Consider the following 21,537-nt stretch of genomic DNA (forward strand, 5'->3'; position numbering starts at 1 on the left):
GAGATATGGGTGTTGTATGGTGGCAGGATGCCAGAGAGAGGAATGGATGTGACGGGGAGAATGGGGCCTGGCTCGGCGGAATGGGGCCTGGCTCGGCGGAATGGGGTCTCTTCCTCCCCCAAAATGACTGTGCATTGCTGTGTATGAGAGATTATATATCCTCCTGGATTGGCAGAGGAAAAAAGTCTAAGGGACGGTCTATTGTAATTATACTGTAATAGGTCGCCTGTGGCGTTGTGGCGAGAAATCCCAAGAATATGCAACTTTTAGCTTGTATGTGTCAAACACATTCTGTTTGAGCAACCTGTTGTTTAAACCAAGACACATATGAGGAAATAGGCAGTGAGAAGCTCCATTCTAGGGTTTCTTCTGGACCACTTTGGTGTGGCAGTGGGCGTGGTCAAGGGTGCGGTCGCAGATGGAAAATCTTAGAGGCCGTCCTATTGGCCGCTGTTGGAGAATGTTGCCATTTAAAGCTAACTTCCTGCAAATCTACACATTTAGTCATGGGTTGGAGGTATTTTTTGAGCAGTTTTAAAGCTAATTTCCTGAAATTCTATACATCTTGCCATGGCTTATGCTATCTGAGTGACTCATACATTATATCAGAATCAAAGGGGACAAAAATACCTCTGAATGCATCATTGATTTAGGTGATTGTTCGTTCTTTAACCTGTCTGGCACCAGTGGGATGGGACGGTAGTGTCCCACCTGACCAACATCCATTGACACTGCAGGACGCCAAATTCAAACAACAGAAATCTCATAATTAATATTCCTCCAACATACAAGTATTAAACACCATTTTAAAGATGCACTTCTTGTTAATCCAGCCACATTGTCTGATTCCAAAAAGGCTTTGCGGCAAAAGAACACCATGCGATTATGTTAGGTCAGCGCCTAGCCACAGAAAACCATACATCCATTTTCCAACCAAGGAGAGGTGTCACAAAAGTCAGAAATAGCATTAAAATTAATCACTTACCTTTGATGATCTTCATCTGATGGCACTCCCAGGTCTCCAATAAATGTCCGTTCCAATAAATGTTTGTTTTGTTCGATAAAGTTAATCTTTATGTCCAAATACATCTTTATGTCCAAATAGTCCGGGCACAAAAAAGTTCCATTACAGTTTGTAGAAACATGTCAAACTATGTATAGAATCAATCTTTAAGATGTTTTTATCATAAATCTTCAATAATATTCCAACCGGAAAATTCCTTTGGCTTTAGAAATGAAAGGGAATGGAGCTCGCGCTCACGGCCGTGCGCGTGACTAAACGCAAGGCTTTCAGCCAGACCACTGGTTCAAACAGCTCTTATTTGCTCCCCTTTCACAATAGAAGGCTGAAACAAGGTTCTAAAGACTGTTGACATCTAGTGGAAGCCTTAGGAAGTGCAATCTGACCCCATTTACACTGTATATTGGCTATGCAATCACTTGAAAATCTACAAATATTTTTCCATCCCAATTTCTTTGTTTTTACTGACTTTTCTATGCATAAAACACCTGCTCTCTCTCTCTCTCTCTCTCTCTCTCTCTCTCTCTCTCTCTCTCTCTCTCTCTCTCTCTCTCTCTCTCTCTCTCTCTCTCTCGACTAACCTATGGAAAGAGTGAGTCACTGCAGCTCTAACTATGGATGTGTCATTCAGTCATGTCTTAATAAGCCGTTGTTCACTCGTGCAAAGTGGTCTGTGTAGGTCAAGGTCAGACTATTCTGAACTGAAACATTTTCATTATTTTATTACACCTTAAATTGGTTTTTGACAGGTACACCACCCTTCCCTAGCGTAATTGGATATCTTACACCGTCAGTGGCCCTAGACTATATAAAGACTAAACCCCTAATGAAATACGTGAAGCAACAGGCTAGGATAGCTCTAAGGCTACACTGACTTATTGGATACAGTCATTTTGGGATCTCTTGACCCCTGACTCCTGACCGCTGTGTCTGTCTACAGACCTCGTGGAGGCCAAGCTGGTGGGCATCCTGGACATCCTGGATGAAGAGAACCGTCTACCTCAGCCCAGTGACCAGCACTTTGCAGAGACCGTACACAACAAACACAAGAACCACTTCCGACTGACCGTGAGTTCTTACTTTAACCAGGATTCATGTCCGTTCTCTGTGTACTTATAGGTTGTGTGTGTTTTATCGTCCGTAATGTCAGTCGTGGGTTTGTTAAGCCATTGGAATAAGTCTTGTCTCTGTGGTTGTATTTTGTTCACTTATTTAAAATGTATAGCGTGAAATGTGTTCCTCAGGTGCCCCGGAAATCAAAGCTGCAAGTTCACAGGAATGTGAGGGATGACGAGGGATTCATCGTCAGACACTTTGCAGGAGCGGTGTGCTATGAGACGGTACATTTATGTTCACAAAATGACACCGCAGGATGTCTGAAGGCTAGAAAACATCAACATTACACCTTTTTATATGATCAGACTTCGGTCTGTTTAAGTAATCCCCTATGTCCTTGTGGTAGGCCTATACTGCAGCATCTTCAACCAAACATTCTCCTCCTCTTTGAAACCTGCACAAAACCCAGCATGTGGAATTCACATAAGTGCCCCACTTATCCTCCAACCAGAGTAGAATTTTTCTGAACTGGGTGTGCTTCTGCATCTTCAAGGTTCTACGTTTTCTCTGAATTGCAGACCAAGTTTGTGGAGAAGAACAATGATGCACTGCACATGTCCCTGGAGTGCCTAGTGAGTGAGTCTAAGGACCGGTTTATCCGGGAGCTCTTTGAGAACTCCAACAACACCAAGGACTCGAAACAGAAGGCCGGCAAGCTCAGCTTCATCAGCGTCGGCAACAAATTCAAGGTGAGGACAAATTTTAATCCACTGCCTTTTACTTCCACACTTTATTAATGTGCTGCTCAACATGGTAGGTATCCCAAATGGGACACTATTTATTACCTAGTGTTCTACTTTTGACCAGGACCCATAGGGCATAGGGTGCCATTGATGCAGCCATGGAATATTGAGGGGGAATGGGTATAAATGTCAATTTTAAAGGTCCATTCTAGATGTTTTTATCTCAACGTCAAATCATTTCTGGGTAACAATTAAAGTACCTTACTGTGATGGGTTTTCAATTAAAATGGTCCAAAATATGTTTTTTTAAATCTAAATCTAAGTGAGCGACATAAAGTCAATTGACTGCACTGATAATTCGCTACATTAATATCACTTTTCCACAATTTCTCAATAAATAATTTTGCTATGACTGTCTGGGTGTGGTCTGAGTGAGGAGTGTAAAACTAGCTGTTATTGGCATAGAGGTTTTTCTTGTTGGTCTATTTACTAGTTTACCACCTGGTTATGTCACCAGGCTGGCCAAAACTCCATCCCACCAAAACAGGCAAATATTTCAGGCTGCCTTTTCAAACAGCACTTACATTAAAAGGGTATTATCATAATTTTCACAATTTACAGTATTATTACAACCTCATATATATATATATACTGTTTATGAAACATAAGAAAATCAAGTTTTTGACTGCACTGGGCCTTTAACAGCCATAGCAGGTCTGTAAGATGTGTTAAGATGCTGTGTCTGTTGTAAGTGAAATCAGAGGAGCGTTAGGGGGTTCAATATTCATTCATGTTAATAAGCAGTTATTGTAAGCTATCATTGGTACTGCTAGACACAGTGGAGAGGAAGGAAAGTTGGAGTACAATAGTTACAAAAAGTTACATACATACAATTTTAGAGGATTTGAATGCAGCTTATTTTTCAGGGTTGCATAATGTGTTTTGATTTAATCTTCCTCTGGTTTAGTTTCCAGAGTTCATTTTGTTTCTACATTCTGTTAATGTGTTCTTCCTCATCTCTCTCCTTCCCACTGTTCCTCCTTCCATTCTGTCTCTCCATCCTTTCCCTACCCCCCATCACGCCTTGGTTTCTCAAATGACTGCCTCGCCTGGTTCACCAACTACTTCTCAGACAGAGTTCTAATGTGTCAAATCGGATGGCCTGTTGTCCGGACCTCTGGCAGTCTCTACGGGGGTGCCACAGGGTTCAATTCTCGGGCCGACTCTTTTCTCTGTATACATCAATGATGTCGCTCTTGCTGCTGGTGATTCTCTGATCCACCTCTATGCAGACAACACCATTCTGTATACTGCTAGTCCTTCTTTGGACACTATGTTAACTAACCTCCAGACGAGCTTCAATGCCATACAACTCTCCTTCCGTGGCCTCCAACTGCTCTTAAATGCAAGTAAAACTAAATGCATGCTCTTCAACCGATCGCTGCACGCACCTGCCCGCCTGTCCAGCATCAATACTCTGGACGGTTCTGACTTAGATTATGTGGACAACTACAAATACCTAGGTGTCTGGTTAGACTGTAAACTCTCCTTCCACACTCACATTAAGCATCTCCAATCCAAAATCTAGATTCAGCTTCCTATTTCGCAACACTCATGCTGCCAAACATACCCTCGTAGAACTGACTATCCTGCCGATCCTTAACTTCGGCGATGTCATTTACAAAATAGCCTCCAACACTCTACTCAGCAAATTGGATGCAGTCTATCACAGTGCCATCCGTTTTGTCACCAAAGCCCCATATGCGACCACTGCGACCTGTTTGCTCTCGTTGGCTGGCCCTCGCTTCATATTCATCGCCAAACCCACTGGCTCCAGGTCATCTATAAGTCTTTGCTAGGTGAAGCCCCGCCTTATCTCAGCTCACTGGTCACCATAGCAGCACCCGCCCGTAGCACGTGCTCCAGCAGGTATATTTCACTGGTCACCCCCAAAGCCAATTCCTCCTTTGGCTGCCTTTCCTTCCAGTTCTCTCCTGCCAATGACTGGAACGAATTGCAAAAATCGCTGAAGCTGGAGACTCATATCTCCCTCACTAACTTTAAGCACCAGCTGTCAGAGCAGCTCACAGATCACTGCACCTGTACATAGCCCATCTGTAAATAGCCCATCCAACTACCTCATCCACATACTGTTATTCTTTTATTGTTTTGCCTTTTTGCACCCCAGTATCTCTACTTGCAAATTCATCTTCTGCACATCTATCACTCGTGTTTTAATGGCTAATTTGTAATTATTTAGCCACTATGGCCTATTTATTGCCTTTCCTCCCTTATCTTACCTTATTTGCACACACTGTACATAGACTTTTTCTCTATTGTGTTATTGACTGGATGTTTGTTTATACCATGTGTAACTCTGTTGTTGTTTGTGTCGCACTGCTTTGCTTTATCTTGGCCAGGTCGCAGTTGTAAATGAGAACTTGTTTTCAACTAGCCTACCTGGTTAAATAAGGGAAAATAAAAAATAAATAAAATCATAGCTGTGATTTAAAGTCCAAAAGGTGTGTAGAGAGAGGGAGAAATACAGACAGGAAAAGTAGATACATATAGCGGTTCAAATCAGAATCAGTCAGGGGAGTAAGGTAACTTGTCCTGTTCCGTTGTGTGCTATGAATCCCACAATGCATCAGTGAATAACGCAGGCAACACCCTGCTGTTCTCCAGCTAACTGCCTCCAGTCACCCCCTTCCCTGTCCCCTACCTCCCCAGTCCTGGTTCTGTGCTGTCTCCCTGTTAATCGCCGTTTGTTTCCTGCATCACTGCAACACTTGCTAATGACATCTTGATGTCGGCAGCTTCCAATTCCAATCAATTGAGATGTTATTCATATCATTATCAGGAGTGTAGTATGAAGAGTTTGCAATATTGTGTAGTTTGCAGTGAGATACTTTAGCATATAGGATTATAGAAATGTTCAATGACAGGATCAATGTCCACCGAGCAATTGTCCCTACAATCCCATTATCTTCTTATGATTCCATAATAAAATTATTACGATTCTTATTGACCAGTGTACATGCCAGTTGGCAGTGGCACCGAATAGGACTGCCTGCCAGGCAGCTACTGTACATATTAAGCAGCTACTGTTAATAAGGTAGTTACTGTAGAAAGTGATATGCTGTAGATTATAAGGCTTAGAGCTTGACTAAGGCCTAATCAGTGATTCAGCGTTTTGTACCTGTCTGTTCTCAGAGTTACAAGGTGAGATAGAGAGCGTTATCAGCTGTTTATTTGAGAGATCCTGCTGGGTTTATAAATATTAATGTCCCGGGGATGGTCCCTAGAGCAGTCTGTCTGTTAAACGCAACTCTCTGCAGATTAAGGTTGCAAAATGACGGTAACTTCCCAGATTTTCCAGAAATCCCGGTATGGACAATTCCTGGACTTATTAGGGAATTCCAACTGGGATTTCTGGAAAACCGGGACATTTTGGGAAGGTTCCAGGGGTTTTGCAACCAGAGCTCTAGATCAGTGACAGAGGGGCCAACAAGCGGTTATCTGTCTGTCATCTCAGTTAGTTGGCTACCATGCATCCATCTGTCTGTCATCTCAGTGTCCAGTTAGTTGGCTACCATGCATCCATCTGTCTGTCATCTGTGTCCAGTTAGTTGGCTACCATGCATCCATCTTTCTGTCATCGCACAGTGTCCAGTTAGTTGGCTACCATGCATCCATCTTTCTGTCATCTCAGTGTCCAGTTAGTTAGCTACCATGCATCCATCTGTCTGTCATCTCACAGTGTCCAGTTAGTTGGCTACCATGCATCCATCTGTCTGTCATCACAGTATCCAGTTAGTTAGCTACCATGCATCCATCTGTCTGTCATCTCAGTGTCCAGTTAGTTGGCTACCATGCATCCATCTGTCTGTCCCTCAGTTCCTGTAGTCCTATCAGTTGTATTTAGGCCTGTTTGCATGATACATTAAAACAAAATGTCTTTGTCTTTCGTTTCAATGCGCTTTAACCATGAATGTGTGTCTGTCGCGGCTGTACTGTTGCTTAAGTAGCTGTTGTTTTGAGTGTTGGACAGGAGCGCTGGAGGCAGAGAGGGAGCAAGTACCCTTTAATAAGCATGTGTTCATGCTGTGTTGGACCAGACAGGTCTGTGGAGTTGGTCTGTATCACTGAACAAATGTTTTCTTTTACCTCAACAGACCCAGCTGAACATTCTACTGGAGAAGCTTCGCAGCACGGTTAGTATTTACTACAGTGCTCAACAATTTACTACTTTACCCCACACATAGGGCATCTAACTTGAACTGAGATCAGTTGTCATATAATATACACTCGCCTCGCCATTTATTTTGATAGTTAGGATAACATGTGTACATGTGACTCTATGCTCCAGCATTATGGATCTGAGATTAAATGTTTTATATGTTGCATCAGTACAGAATGTCACCTTTTATTTGAGGGTATTTTCACACATATCTGCTTTATTGTTTAGAAATGAAAGCATTTTATGTATGTAGTCACACCATTTGAATAAGTTTTCACTTCACTTATATTGTATTAAAGTAGTCAAAAGTGTAGTATTTGGTCTCATATTCCTAGCACGCAATGACTACATCAAGCTTGTGACTACAAACTTGTTTGAACAATTTGTAGTTTGTTTTGGTTGTGTTTTAGATTGTTTTGCCCAATAAATTGTAAACTGCCCTGAGATTGTAAACTGTTTTGGTAAAAACATAGATTCAATGGTTGTGAAGATGGGGAGAGGTCTGTCCGTAATAAAGAGATGCTCTGATTTCTCACTCCACAAAGCAAGTCCTGCAGGCTCTAGTTTTATCTTATCTTGATTATTGTCCAGTCATATGGTCAAGTGCTGCAAAGAAAGACCTAGTTAAGCTGCATCTGGCCCAGAACAGAGCGGCACATCTTGCTCTTCATTTTAATCAGAGGGCTAATATTAATACTATGCGTGCCAGTCTCTCTTAGCTAAGAGTTGAGGAAAGACGACTGCGTAATTTCTTGTTTTTATAAGAAACATTAACCTGTCTGGGAACCCTCGCCAACAGCCAATGAGATTGCAGGGAGCCAAATACAAATCAACAGAAATCTCATAAATGAAATTGATCAAACATACAAGTATTAGGCACCATTTTAAAGATACCATTCTCGTTAATCCAGCACGGTGTATGATTTCAAAAATGCTTTACAGCGAAAGCTCCACAAACGTTTATGTTAGATCACCACTAAGTCACAGAAAACCCCAGCCATTTTTCCAGTCAAAGAGAGGAGTCACAAAAAGCACAAATAGAGATAAAATGAATCACTAACCTTTTGATGATCTTCATCAGATGACACTCATAGGACTTCATGTTACAGAATACATGTATGTTTTGTTCGATAAAGTGCATACTTATATTTTAAAAAATCTAATTTTACATTGGTGTGTTATGTTCAGTAATGTTTTGCTTCCAAAACATGCAGTGATTTTGCAGAGAGCCACATACATTTACAGAAATACTCATTATAAATGTTGATGAAAATACAACTGTTATGCATGGAACTTTAGATATACTTCTCCTTAATTAAAAAAAAAAATTTAACACCTTTATTTAACCAGGTAGGCTAGTTGAGAACAAGTTCTCATTTGCAACTGCGACCTGGCCAAGATAAAGCAAAGCAGTGTGAAGCAGACAACAACACAGAGTTACACATGGAGTAAACAATAAACAAGCCCGTAACACAATAAACAAATCAATGACACAGTAGAAAAAAGAAAGTCTATATACAGTGTGTGCAAAAGGCATGAGGAGGTAGGCAATAAATAGGCCATAGGAGCGAAAAGTTACAATTTAGCAGATTAACACTAGAGTGATAAATGAGCAGATGATGTGAAAAGTAAAAAAATTAAAACAGTATGGGGATGAGGTAGGTAGATTGGGTGGGCTATTTACAGATGGACCATGTACAGCTGCAGCGATCGGTTAGCTGCTCAGATAGTTGATGTTTAAAGTTGGTGAGGGAAATAACTCTCCAACTTCAGCGATTTTTGTAATTCGTTCCAGTCACTGGCAGCAGAGAACTGGAAGGAAAGGCGGCCAAATGAGGTGTTGGCTTTGGGGATGATCAGTGAGATATACCTGCTGGAACGTGTGCTACGGGTGGGTGTTGTGATCGTGACCAGTGAACTGAGATAAGGCGGAGCTTGACCTAGCATAGACTTGTAGATGACCTGGAGCCAGTGGGTCTGGCGATGAATATGTAGCGAGGGACAGCCGACTAGAGCATACAGGTCGCAGTGGTGGGTGGTATAAGGTGATTTGGTAACAAAACGGATGGCACTGTGATAGACTGCATCCAGTTTGCTGAGTAGAGTGTTGGAAGCCGAGGATCGGTAGGATAGTCAGTTTTACTAGGGTATGTTTGGCGGCGTGAGTGAAGGGGGCTTTGTTGCGAAATAGAAAGACGATTCTAGATTTGATTTTTGATTGGAGATGTTTAATATGAGTCTGGAAGGAGAGTTTACAGTCTAAGCAGACACCTAGGTATTTATAGTTGTCCACATATTCTAGGTCGGAACCGTCCAGGATGGTGATGCTAGTCGGGCGGGCGGGTGCGGGCAGCGAACATTTGAAAAGCATGCATTTGGTTTTTACTAGCATTTAAGAGCAGTTGGAGGCCACGGAAGGAGTGTTGTATGGCATTGAAGCTTGTTTGGAGGTTAGTTAGCACAGTGTCCAAGGAAGGGCCAGAAGTATACAGAATGGTAGAGGTGGACCAGGGAATCGCCCGCAGCAAGAGCGACATCATTGATGTATACAGAGTAAAGAGTCGGCCCAAGAATTGAACCCTGTGGTACCCCCATAGAGACTGCCAGAGGTCCGGACAACAGGCCCTCCGATTTGACACACTGAACTCTGTCTGTTAAGTAGTTGGTGCACCAGGCGAGGCAGTCATTAGAAAAACCAAGGCGTGATGGAGGTTAGGGAAAGGATGGAGAGACAGAATGGAAGGAGGAACAGTGTGAAGGAGAGAGATGAGGAAGAACACATTATTATTGAGTCTGCCAATAAGAATACGGTGATTGACGGAGTCGAAAGCCTTTGGCCAGGACGGCTGCACAGTACTGTCTTTTATCGATGGCGGTTATGATATCGTTTAGTACCTTGAGCGTGGCTGAGGTGCACCCGTGACCGAAGCCGGATTGCACAGCGGAGAAGTTAGGGTGGGATTCGAAATGGTCAGTGATCTGTTTATTAACTTGGCTTTCGAAGACTTTAGATAGGCAGGGCAGGATGGATATAGGTCTGTAACAGTTTGGGTCTAGGGTGTCACCCCCTTTGAAGAGGGGGATGACCGCGGCAGCTTTCCAATCTTTAGGGATCTTGGACGATACGAAAGCGAGGTTGAACAGGCTGGAAATAGGGGTTGCAACAATGGCGGTGGATAGTTTTAGAAAGAGAGGGTTCAGATTGTCTAGCCCAGCTGATTTGTACGAGTCCAGGTTTTGCAGCTCTTTTAGAGCATCTGCTGTCTGGATTTGGGTGAAGGAGAAGCTGGGGAGGCTTGGGCGAGTATCTGCGGGGTAAGCGGAACTGTTGGCTGAGGTTGGAGTAGCCATGGCCAGCCATTGAGAAATACTTATTGACATTTTCGATTATCATGGATTTATCAGTGGTGACCGTGTTATCTAGCCTCAGTGCAGTGGGCAGCTGGGAGGAGGTGCTCTTGTTCTCCATGGACTTTTTTTTATTTATTTATTTATTTTTTGAATTTTACCCCTTTTTCTCCCCAATTTCGTGGTATCCAATTTTGTTGTAACTCCCATACGGGCTCGGGAGAGACGAAGGTTGAATGTCATGCGTCCTCCGATACACAACCCAAACAGCCGTACTGCTTCTTAACACAGCGCGCATCCAACCCGGAAGCCAGCCGCACCAATGTGTCGGAGGCTACACCGTGCACCTGGCAACCTTGGCTAGCGAGCACTGCGCCCGGCCCGCCACAGGAGTCGCTGGTGCGCGATGAGACAAGGAGATCCCTACCGACCAATCCCTCCCTAACCCGGACGACGCTAGGCCAATTGTGCGTCGCCCCACGGACCTCCCGGTCGCGGCCGGTTACAACAGAGCCTGGGCGCGAACCCAGGGACTCTGATGGCACAGCTGGCGCTGCAGTACAGCGCCCTTAACCACTGCGCCACCCCTCCCGGGTGGCCTTCTCCATGGACTTTACAGTGTCCCAAAACTTTTTGGAGTTAGAGCTACAGGATGCAAATTTTTGGTTTGAAAAAGCTAGCCTTTGCTTTTCTGACTGACTGCGTGTATTGGTTCCTGACTTCCCTGAACAGTTGCATATCGTGGGGACTATTCAATGCTATTGCAGTCCGCCACAGGATGTTTTTGTACTGGTCAAGGGCAGGCAGGTCTGGAGTGAACCAAGGGCTATATCTGTTCTTAGTTCTACTTTTTTGAACGGGGCATGCTTATCTAAGATGGTGAGGAAATTACTTTTAAGGAATGACCAGGCATCCTCGACTGATGGGATGAGGGCAATATCCTTCCAGGATACCCGGGCCAGGTCGATTAGAAAGGCCTGCTCGCAGAAGTGTTTTAGGGAGCGTTTGACAGTGATGAGGGGTGGTCGTTTGACTGCGGACCCATAGTGGATACAGGCAATGAGGCAGTGATCGCTGACATCCTGATTGAAAACAGCGGAGGTGTATTTGGAGGGCAAGTTGGTCAGGATAATGTCTATGAGGGTGCCCATGTTTACGGATTTAGGGTTGTACATGGTGGGTTCCTTGATGATTTGTGTGAGATTGAGGGCATCTAGCTTAGATTGTAGGACTGCCGGGGTGTTAATCATATCCCAGTTTAGGTCACCTACCAGAACGAACTCTGAAGCTAGTTGGGGGACGATCAATTTAATGCAACCCCTGTGACAGATTTCAAAAACACTTTACGGAAAAAGCATACCATGCAATAATCTGAGTACGGAGCTCAGAGCCCAAACCAGCCAAAATAAATTTCCGCCATGTTGCACAGTCAACATTAGTCAGAATAGCATTATAAATATTCACTTACCTTTGATGATCTTCATCAGAATGCACTCCCAGGAATCCCAGTTCCACAATAAATGTTTGATTTGTTCGGTAAAGTTCTTAATTTATGTCCATAGACCTCCTTTTGTTAGGGCGTTTGGTAAACAAATCAAAACGCGAGTGCAACTTCCAGCGATAAAAGTCGGACGAAAATTCCAAAAAGTTAGATTACTGGTCGTAGAAACATATCAAACGTTGTATAGAATCAATCTTTAGGATGTTTTTATCATAAATGTTCAATAATGTTCCAACCGGAGAATTCCATTGTCTGTAGAAAAGCCATGGAACGAGAGCTAACTCTCTCGTGACCGCGCGTCATGAGCCTGTGACACTCTGCCAGACCACTGACTCAAAGAGCCCTTATGAGCCCCTCCTTTACAGTAGAAGCCTCAAACAAGTTTCTAAAGACGGTTGACATCTAGTGGAAGCCTTAGGAAGTGCAATTTGACCCCATAGACACTGTGTATTCCATAGGCCAAGCTTTGAAAAACAACAAACCTCAGATTTCCCACTTCTTGGTTGGAATTTTCTCAGGTTTTTGTCTGCCATATGAGTTCTGTTATACTCACAGACATCATTCAAACAGTTTTAGAAACTTCAGAGTGTTTTCTATCTCATGGTAATAATACTATGCATATATTAGCATCTGGGACAGAGCAGGAGGCAGTTCACTCTGGGCACGCTATTCCTCCAAAGTGAAAATGCTGCCCTCTATCCCTAAAAAGTTAAGAACACATTCTTATTTTCAGTGACGGCCTAGGAACGGTGGGTTAACTGCCTCGTTCAGGGGCAGAACGACAGATTATTACCTTGTCAGCTCGGAGGTTTCAATCTTGCAACCTTACAGTTAACTAGTCCAACGCTCTAACCACCTGATTACATTGCACTCCACGAGGAGGTTGCCTGTTACGCGAATGCAGTAAGCCAAGGTGCTAGCTAGCATTAAACTTATCTTATAACTAACAATCAATCAATCATAATTACTAGTTAACTACACATGGTTGATGATATTACTAGTTTATCTAGCGTGTCGTGCGTTGCATATAATCAATGCGGTGCTTATCGTTGCTGCAATGTGTACCTAACCATAAACATCAATGCCTTTCTTAAAATCAATACACAGAAGTAAATATTTTTGTAACCGATGTGAAATGGCTAGCTAGTTAGCCAATAGCGCTAATAGCGTTTCAAACGTCACTCGCTCTGAGACTTGGAGTGGTTGTTCCTCTCCCGCGGCTTTTGTGGGAGCGATGGGTAACGCTGCGTCGAGGGTGGCTGCTGTCGATGTGTTCCTGGTTCGAGCCCAGGTAGGAGTGAGGAGAGGAACGGAAGCAAACTGTTACACTGGCAATACTAAAGTGCCTATAAGAACATCCAATAGTCAAAGGTTAATGAAATACAAATGGTATAGAGAGAAATAGTCCTATAATTCCTATAATAACTACAACCTAAAACTTCTGACCTGGGAATATTGAAGACTCGTGTTAAAAGGAACCACCAGCTTTCATATGTTCTGAGAAAGGAACTTTAACATTAGCTTTCTTACATGGCACATATTGGACTTTTACTTTCTTCTCCAACACTTTGTTTTTGCAATATTTAAACCAAATTGAACATGTTTCATTATTTATTTGAGGCTAAATTGATTTTATTGATGTATTATATTATGTTAAAATAAGTGTTCATTCCGTATTGTTGTAATTGTCATTATTACAAAAAAACATTTTTAAATCGGACGATGAATCGGTATCGGCTTTTTTGGTCCTCCAATAATCGGTATCGGCGTTGAAAAATCATAATCGGTCAACCACTATTTGGCAGGTCATGTTTCGAAGGATGCATGACTCGACCTTTGCCTCACCCGGACCCGTTGGGGAGTTGCAGCGATGAGACAAGATCATAATCACGAAATTGGGGAGGAAAAGGGGGAAAATTACACAAAAAAATAAATAACAAATAATAAAGCAACACTTCACGGCACAACACCTCTCCCCCATGTGACATGTATATTTATTTTTTATTTTATTTTTATTTAACTAGGCAAGTCAGTTGAGAACAAATTCTTATTTACAGTGACGGCCTAACAAAAGGCCTGCTGCAGGGACGGGGGCCTGGGATTTAAAAAAATATTTAAAAAATACAATATAAATATAGGACAAAACACACATCACAACAACAGAGACAACACTACATAAAGAGAGACATAAGACCACAACATAGCAAGGCAGCAACACATGACAACACAGCATGGTAGCAACACAACATGGTAGCAGCACAAAACATGGTACAAACATTATTGGGCACAGTCAACAGCACAAAGGTCAAGAAGGTAGAGACAACAATACATCACACAAAGCAGCCACAACTGTCAGTAAGAGTGTCCATAATTGCGTCTTTGAATGAAGAGATTGAGATTAAACTGTCCAGTTTGAGTGTTTGTTGTAGTTCGTTCCAGTCGCTAGCTGCATCGAACTGAAAATAGGAGCAACCCAGGTATGTGTGTGCTTTGGGGACCTTTAACAGAATGTGACTGGCAGAACGGTTGTTTTATATGGAGGATGAGGGCTGCAGTAGATATCTCAAAAGGGGGATTGAGGCCTAAGAGGGTTTTATAAATAAGCATCAACCAGTGGGTCTTGCGATGGGTATACAGAGGTAACCAGTTTACAGAGGAGTATAGAGTGCATCTAGCCGCTTGAGAAAACCCTTACCTGTCGATCTATAAATTATGTTTCCTTAATCTAGCATGGGTAGGGTGGTTATCTGAATCAGGGTTAGTTTAGCAGCTGGGGTGAAAGAGGAGCGATTACGATGGAGTAAACCAAGTCTAGATTTAACTTTAGACTGCAACGTTGATATGTGCGGAGAGAAGGACAGTGCACCATCAAGCCATACTCCCAAGTACTTTAAACCCTCAGAGGTAGTAATAACACCTGTGGGAGGAGGGGCATTCTTCTTACCTAACCACATGACCTTTGGTTTGGAGGTGTTCAGATTAATGGTAGAGAAAGCTTGTTGTACACTAAGAAAGCTTTGTTGTCGAGAATTTAACACAAATTCCGGGGAGGGGCCAGCTGAGTATAAGACTGTATCGATTGCATATAAGTGGATGAGAATGCTTCCTACTGCCTGAGCTATGTTGTTGATGTAAATTGAGAAGAGCGTGGGCCTAGGATTGAGCCTTGGGGTACTCCCTTGGTGACAGGCAGTGGCAGATTTTCTGACTTTATACACTGCACTCTTTGAAAGAGGTAGTTCGCAAACCAGGCCAAAGACCCCTCAGATACACCAATAATCCTTAGCCGTCCCACAAGAATGGAATGGTCTACCGTATCAAAAGCTTTGGCCAAGTCAATAAAAATAGCAGCACAGTATTGCTTAGAATCAAGGACAATGGTGATATCGTTGAGGACCTTTTAAGGTTGCAGTGACACATCCATAATTTTATCAATCTTCCAGTGAACATTTTTATTTTGTCAGTCCATAATGTTCAAGCCAATGTCCAACCAATTTAGATCTGGATCACCAAAGAGGTACTCTGTGGCCATCTTCAGTGTGGCTGCTGTCAGGGCTAACAACATGAAATTACATATAGAACACTTCAATTTAATAGGATATCTATGGCTAACAGCCTCTTCTCCCTCCCTCCCAGGGCTCCAGTTTCATCCGTTGTATCAAGCCCAATCTGAAGATGGTCAGCCACCAGTTTGAAGGGGCCCAGATCCTCTCTCAGTTGCAGTGCTCAGGTCAGTATATACAGTGCATTGTTACATTACAGACTTATTCTAAAATGGATTAAATTGTATTTTTTCCCTCATCAATGTACACATAATGTTCACAAAAAGCAAAAACAGATTTGCAAATGTATAAAAAAATATATATATATCATGTTTACATAAGTATTCAGACACTTTACTCAATACTTTGTTGAAGCACATACAGCCTCGAGACATTCAGAGACTTGTCCCAAAGCCACTCCAGTGTTGTCTTTGCTGTGCGCTTGGTGTCGTTGTCCTGTTGGAAGGTAAACCTTCACCCCAGTCTGAGGTTCTGAGCGCTCTGGAGCAGGTTTTTAATCAAGGATCTTTCTGTACTTTGCTCCGTTCATCTTTCCCTCGATCCTGACTAGACTCCCAGTCCCTGCTGCTGAAAAACATCCCCACAACATGATGGTGCCACCACCTTGCTTCACCGTAGGGATGGTGCCAGGTTTTTTCCAGATATGACGCTTGGCATTCAGGCCAAAGAGTTCAATCTTGCCTTCATCAGACCAGAGAATCTTGTTTCTCATGGTCTGAGTCCTTTAAGTGCCTTTCGTCAAAGGCTATCGTGCCTTTTACTAAGTGGCTTCCGTCTGGCCACTCTACCATGACGGCCTGATTGGTGTAGTGCTGCAGAGATCGTTGTCCTTCTGGAAGGCTCTCCCATCTCCGCAGAGGAACTCTGGAGCTCTGTCAGAGTGACCATCGCGTTCTTGGTCACCTCCCTGACCAAGGCCCTTCTCCCCCGATTTCTGAGTTTGACCGGGCGGCCAGCTCTAGGAAGAGTCTTGGTGGTTCCAAACTTCTTCCATTTAAGAATTATGGAGGCCACTGTGTTCTTGGGGACCTTCAATGCTGCAGAAATGTTTTAGTACCCTTCCCCAGATCTGTGCCTCAACACAATCCTGTCTCTGAGCTCTACGGACAATTCCTTCAACCTCATGGCTTGTTTTTTCTCTGACATGCACTGTCAACTGTGGGACCTTATATAGACAGGTGTGTGCCTTTCCAAATCATGTCCAATCAATTTAATTTACCACAGGTGGACTGCAATCATTTTGGGGTATTGTGTGTAGTTTGAGGAACATTTTAGAATAAGGCTGTAACGTAACAAATTGTGGAAAAAGTCACGGTCTGAATACTTTCCGAATGCACTGTAGGCCTAAAGAAAGGGGCTAATCAACTTTGCACCATATTCCCTATGGGCCGTAGTTAGTGCTGAGTATTTCCGTTTTGATTATCAAGAAATAATTACAGTTTTTGATTTAGATTTTTTATTTACATTAAATGCACTGCATTATGTGGGTTGAATGCTGTAACACAGAAAAAAATGTCCCATGATGGTGTTGACTGCCCATTGTACTTAACCATCATTTATTTACATTACTTTACTTTGATAAAATATTTTATTTGTGTATATTACATTTTTTTTATTTAAGTCTCATCTGTATAGAGCTGCTGCCTATGCTGTCTGACAAAATCACTATTTTAATAGTTCCTCAAATGAAATATGGCACACTTTTCTAACTGCTGAATACCAATTATTAATCACTTACATCATCTATTATCAGTTAGAGATCCCTCGCGAAGCAAATGCTCTTTACAGTGGCTTGCGTTAGTATTCAACCCCCCCTTGGCATTTTGACAATTTTGTTGCCTTCAACCTGGAATTAAAATGGATTTTTGGGGGGGTTTGTATCATTTGATTTACATAACATGCCTACTACTTTGAAGATGCAAAATATTTTTTATTGTGAAACAAACAAGAAATAAGACAAAAAAACGGAATACTTGAGCGTGCATAACTATTCACCCCAACAAAGTCAATACTTTGTAGAGCCACCTTTTGCAGTAATTACAAGAACGTCTCTTGGTTGTATGTCTCTATAAGCTTGGCACATCTAGCCACTGGGATTTTTGCCCATTCTTCAAGACAAAACTGCTCCAGCTCCTTCAAGTTGGATGGGTTCCGCTGGTGTACAGCAATCTTTAAGTCATACCACAGATTCTCAATTGGATTGATGTCTGGGCTTTGACTAGGCCATTCCAATACATTTAAATCTTTCCCCTTTAACCACTCGAGTGTTGCTTTAGCAGTATGCTTAGGGTCATTGTCCTGCTGGAAGGTGAACCTCGGTCCCAGTCTGAAATCTCTGGAAAACAAACAGGTTTCCCTCAAGAATTTCCCTGTATTTAGCTCCATCCATCATTCCTTCAATTCTGACCAGTTTCCCAGTCCCTGCCGATGGAAAAACATCCCCACAGCATGATGCTGCTTCACTGTGGGAATGGGGTTCTCTGGGAAATGAGAGGTGTTGAGTTTGCGCCAGACATAGCGTTTTCCTTGATAGACAAAAAGCCAAAGAAGAGTTTTAGTCTCTTCTTCCATATGTTTGGGGAGTCTCCCACATGCCTTTTGGCGAACACCGAACATGTTTGCTTATTTTTTCTTTAAGCAATGGCTTTTCTCTGGCCACTCTTCCGTAAAGCGCAGCTCTGTGGAGTGTACAGCTTAAAGTGGTCCTATGGACAGCTACTCCAATCTCCGCTGTGGATTTTTGCAGCTCCTTCAGGGTTATCTTTGGTCTCTTTGTTGCCTCTCTGATTAATGCCCTCCTTGCCTGGTCCTTGAGTTTTGGTGGGCGGCCCTCTCTTGGCAGGTTTGTTGTGGTGCCATATTCTTTCCATTTTGAAGTTGATGCAAAGAGTCAATATTTTCAGTGTTGACCCTTCTTTTTCAAGACCTGCAATCTGCCCTGGCATGCTGTAAATTAACTTTTGGGCCATATCCTGACTGATGGCAGCCCATTCTTGCATAATCAATGCTTGGAGTTTGTCAAAGCCTCTTGAGGATTTACCACAATTTCTCAATGGGATTAAGGTCTGGGGAGTTTCCTGGCCATGGACCCAAAATATCAATGTTTTGTTCCGCGAGCCACTTAGTTATAACTTTTGCCTTATGGCAAGGTGCTCCATCATGCTGGAAAAGGCATTGTTCATCACCAAACTGTTCCTGGATGGTTGGGAGAAGTTGCTCTTGGAGGATGTGTTGGTACCATTCTTTATTCATGGCTGTGTTCTAAGGCAAAATTGTGAGTGAGCCCACTCCCTTGGCTGAGAAGCAACCCCACACATGAATGGTCTCAGGATGCTTTACTGTTGGCATGACAAAGGACTGATGGTAGCGCTCACCTTGTCTTCTCCGGACAAGCTTTTTTCCGGATGCCCCAAACAATCGGAAAGGGGATTCATCAGAGAAAATGACTTTACCCCAGTTCTCAGCAGTCCAATCCCTGTACCTTTAGCAGAATATCAGTTTGTCCCTGATGTTTTTCCTGGATAGAAGAGGGTTCTTTGCTGCCCTTCTTGACACCAGGACATCCTCCAAAAGTCTTCGCCTCACTGTGCGTGCAGATGCACTCACACCTGCCTGCTGCCATTCCTGAGCAAGCTCTGTACTGGTGGTGCCCCGATCCCGCAGCTGAATCAACTTTAGGAGACGGTCCTGGCGCTTGCTGGACTTTCTTGGGTGCCCCTGCCTTCTTCACAACAATTGCACCGCTCTCCTTGAAGTTCTTGATGATCCGATAAATGGTTGTTTTAGGTGCAATTTTACTGGCAGCAATATCCTTGCCTGTGAAGCCCTTTTTATGCAACGCAATGATGACGGCACGTGTTTCCTTTCAGGTTACCATGCCTGACAGAGGAAGAACAATGATTCCAAGCACCAACCTCCTTTTGAAGCTTCCAGTCTGTTATTCGAACTCAATCAGCATGACAGAGTGATCTCCAGCCATGTCCTCGTCAACACTCACACCTGTGTTAACGAGAGAATCACTGATATGATGTTAGCTGGTCCTTTTGTGGCAGGGCTGAAATGCATTGGAAATGTTTGGGTGTGATTCAGTTCATTTGCATGGCAAAGAGGGACTTTGCAATTAATTTGCAATTCATCTGATCACTCTTCATAACATTCTGGAGTGTATGCAAATTGCCATCATACAAACTGAGGCAGCAGACTTTGAAAATTAAAATTTGTGTCACTCTCAAAACTTTTGGCCACGACTGTATGTCCATTACATGAAATCCAAATAAAAATCCATTTAAATTACAGGTTGTAATGCACCAAAATAGGAAAAACTCCAAGGGGGAGGAATACTTTTACAAGGCACTGTATCCCTCTCCATCACATGTTATTTTGTCTCTTCTCTCAGTGTCTGCCCCACACTAACCTAATGTAGCAAGCCTAAAGAAACACACAGACCGGACAAGTAGGAGCGCAATGGACTATGGTCATTTTAGTTCATGACCATATTTTCTGGACTAAACTATGTAGAATATTGGCCTGTTGGAAACTGCAACTCCCTACTACACCGCACTGTTTGGGCTTGATCTGATTTACCTCAAGAGAAACTGTGCAATGAGTTAACAAAATGCAATTCAAATAATTGAACCGACATTGGTCAATTAGTTGTTTAAAAAACAAAAATGTTGGTTAATGCTCAGCTCTGGTCAAAGGTGGTGCACTATAAAGGGGATAGGGTGTAACTTGGGATACACTGTTGCTCTACATTGGTGGTGGATGAGGTGAAGTTTCACCACCTTACTATGCAAAGCTCTTTGAGCGTCTGGAAAATGCTAATCCAGTAAATGATTAATATGTTTATAAATGTATTACACACAGCGACACAGGGAGAAATGACTGTGGAGATGTGGGGTTTTATTCTGCCCACGCCAATGCTGCAGTTATTACAAAACGATCTTGTCGCTGCAGAACAAAAACGATCAAATGCAAAATGACCGGAGTGATTTACATACATTTACTGAGAACTCACAGCACTTTTCTCTCCACAAATTGGCACACAATTACAGTCGGAGGAGAGATACTGTATAGCATCTGAGTATCTGCGTGCTGTTCTTCTTGACTGTTTTCTGAACATTTCTCTTTCTCAGACCTTCAAACTAAAGGCTGCGACGCTAATTCAATTTCCCATACTCCTGTTCAATTTGCATATTACATTTGACTCGCTTTTCTTCTGTATCATTGGAGTTGCCTAAATTTTCATCTACACTCATGAGTGGTGGCTCAGAGACATGGAGAGACTGTGTTGCTCCATCTCTCTAAGCTTAAGATCAAATTATGCATCAACTATATTGGGTGGGTGGTGGACGAGTCAGCAGAAGTTAGTTTGATGTATTTGGAAGAAACAGGGGAAGTAGTCGTGCATAGACAGTCATTAACCACTGACTGTGCAGAAAATGCGTTATTGAGTTGTCTCAGGACTGGGATGACCCGGTCTGTCTCCATGTGAGAGAAAGTCAGTTGACAAAAGGCCCCTTAACGGCAGGTAGACTAACGCTTCCGGAGGAAGACCTGATTGGTCAAAATGTGTTGCAGCATTCGACCTGCTTTAATATAGTAGGATGATCTGCTCCTACCTGTATATATTTTTGTGACTAGTTCACTAAAGTGTCTCTGTAGGAATGGTGTCCGTGCTGGACCTGATGCAGGGAGGCTTCCCCTCCAGAGCGCCATTCCATGAGCTCTACAACATGTACAAGCAGTACATGCCTGCCAAGCTGACTCGCCTGGACCCAAGACTCTTCTGCAAGGTCAGTGCCCCATGGACCACACACACACACACTGGCCCTGCTCTGGGCCCATCTTCTTATCACTGTACCATCCAATACACCACAAAGCCAGTTTGTCATGTTCATATGACATGTATTGACAATGAAATGTTTGTTTGTGCTGCAGGCTTTATTCAAAGCGCTGGGACTCAACGAGAATGATTACAAGTTTGGGCTGACCAGAGTGTTCTTCAGACCTGGGAAGGTGATAACTTCATGACATATATCTCTGTTATGCTCTGTTGCTCTGCA

General features: G+C 43.0%; 1 protein-coding gene across 7 annotated transcripts in view; it reads left to right on the forward strand.

Moving 5' to 3' along the window:
- The window catches only part of LOC110529476 (unconventional myosin-VI), a 130,476-nt gene that overhangs the window by 77,664 nt on the left and 31,275 nt on the right, over window positions 1-21,537 (forward strand). For all 7 annotated transcript variants that reach the window (XM_036984870.1, XM_036984869.1, XM_036984872.1 and 4 more), the window contains 7 exons: window positions 1,962-2,089; window positions 2,266-2,361; window positions 2,656-2,826; window positions 6,996-7,034; window positions 15,546-15,639; window positions 21,137-21,267; window positions 21,413-21,490. In XM_036984870.1, coding sequence (XP_036840765.1) covers window positions 1,962-2,089; window positions 2,266-2,361; window positions 2,656-2,826; window positions 6,996-7,034; window positions 15,546-15,639; window positions 21,137-21,267; window positions 21,413-21,490 — 737 coding nt within the window. The remainder of the gene's footprint in view (window positions 1-1,961; window positions 2,090-2,265; window positions 2,362-2,655; window positions 2,827-6,995; window positions 7,035-15,545; window positions 15,640-21,136; window positions 21,268-21,412; window positions 21,491-21,537) is intronic.

This window comes from Oncorhynchus mykiss, chromosome 8 (genome assembly GCF_013265735.2).
Source record: "Oncorhynchus mykiss isolate Arlee chromosome 8, USDA_OmykA_1.1, whole genome shotgun sequence".
NCBI classification, from domain to species: domain Eukaryota; kingdom Metazoa; phylum Chordata; class Actinopteri; order Salmoniformes; family Salmonidae; genus Oncorhynchus; species Oncorhynchus mykiss.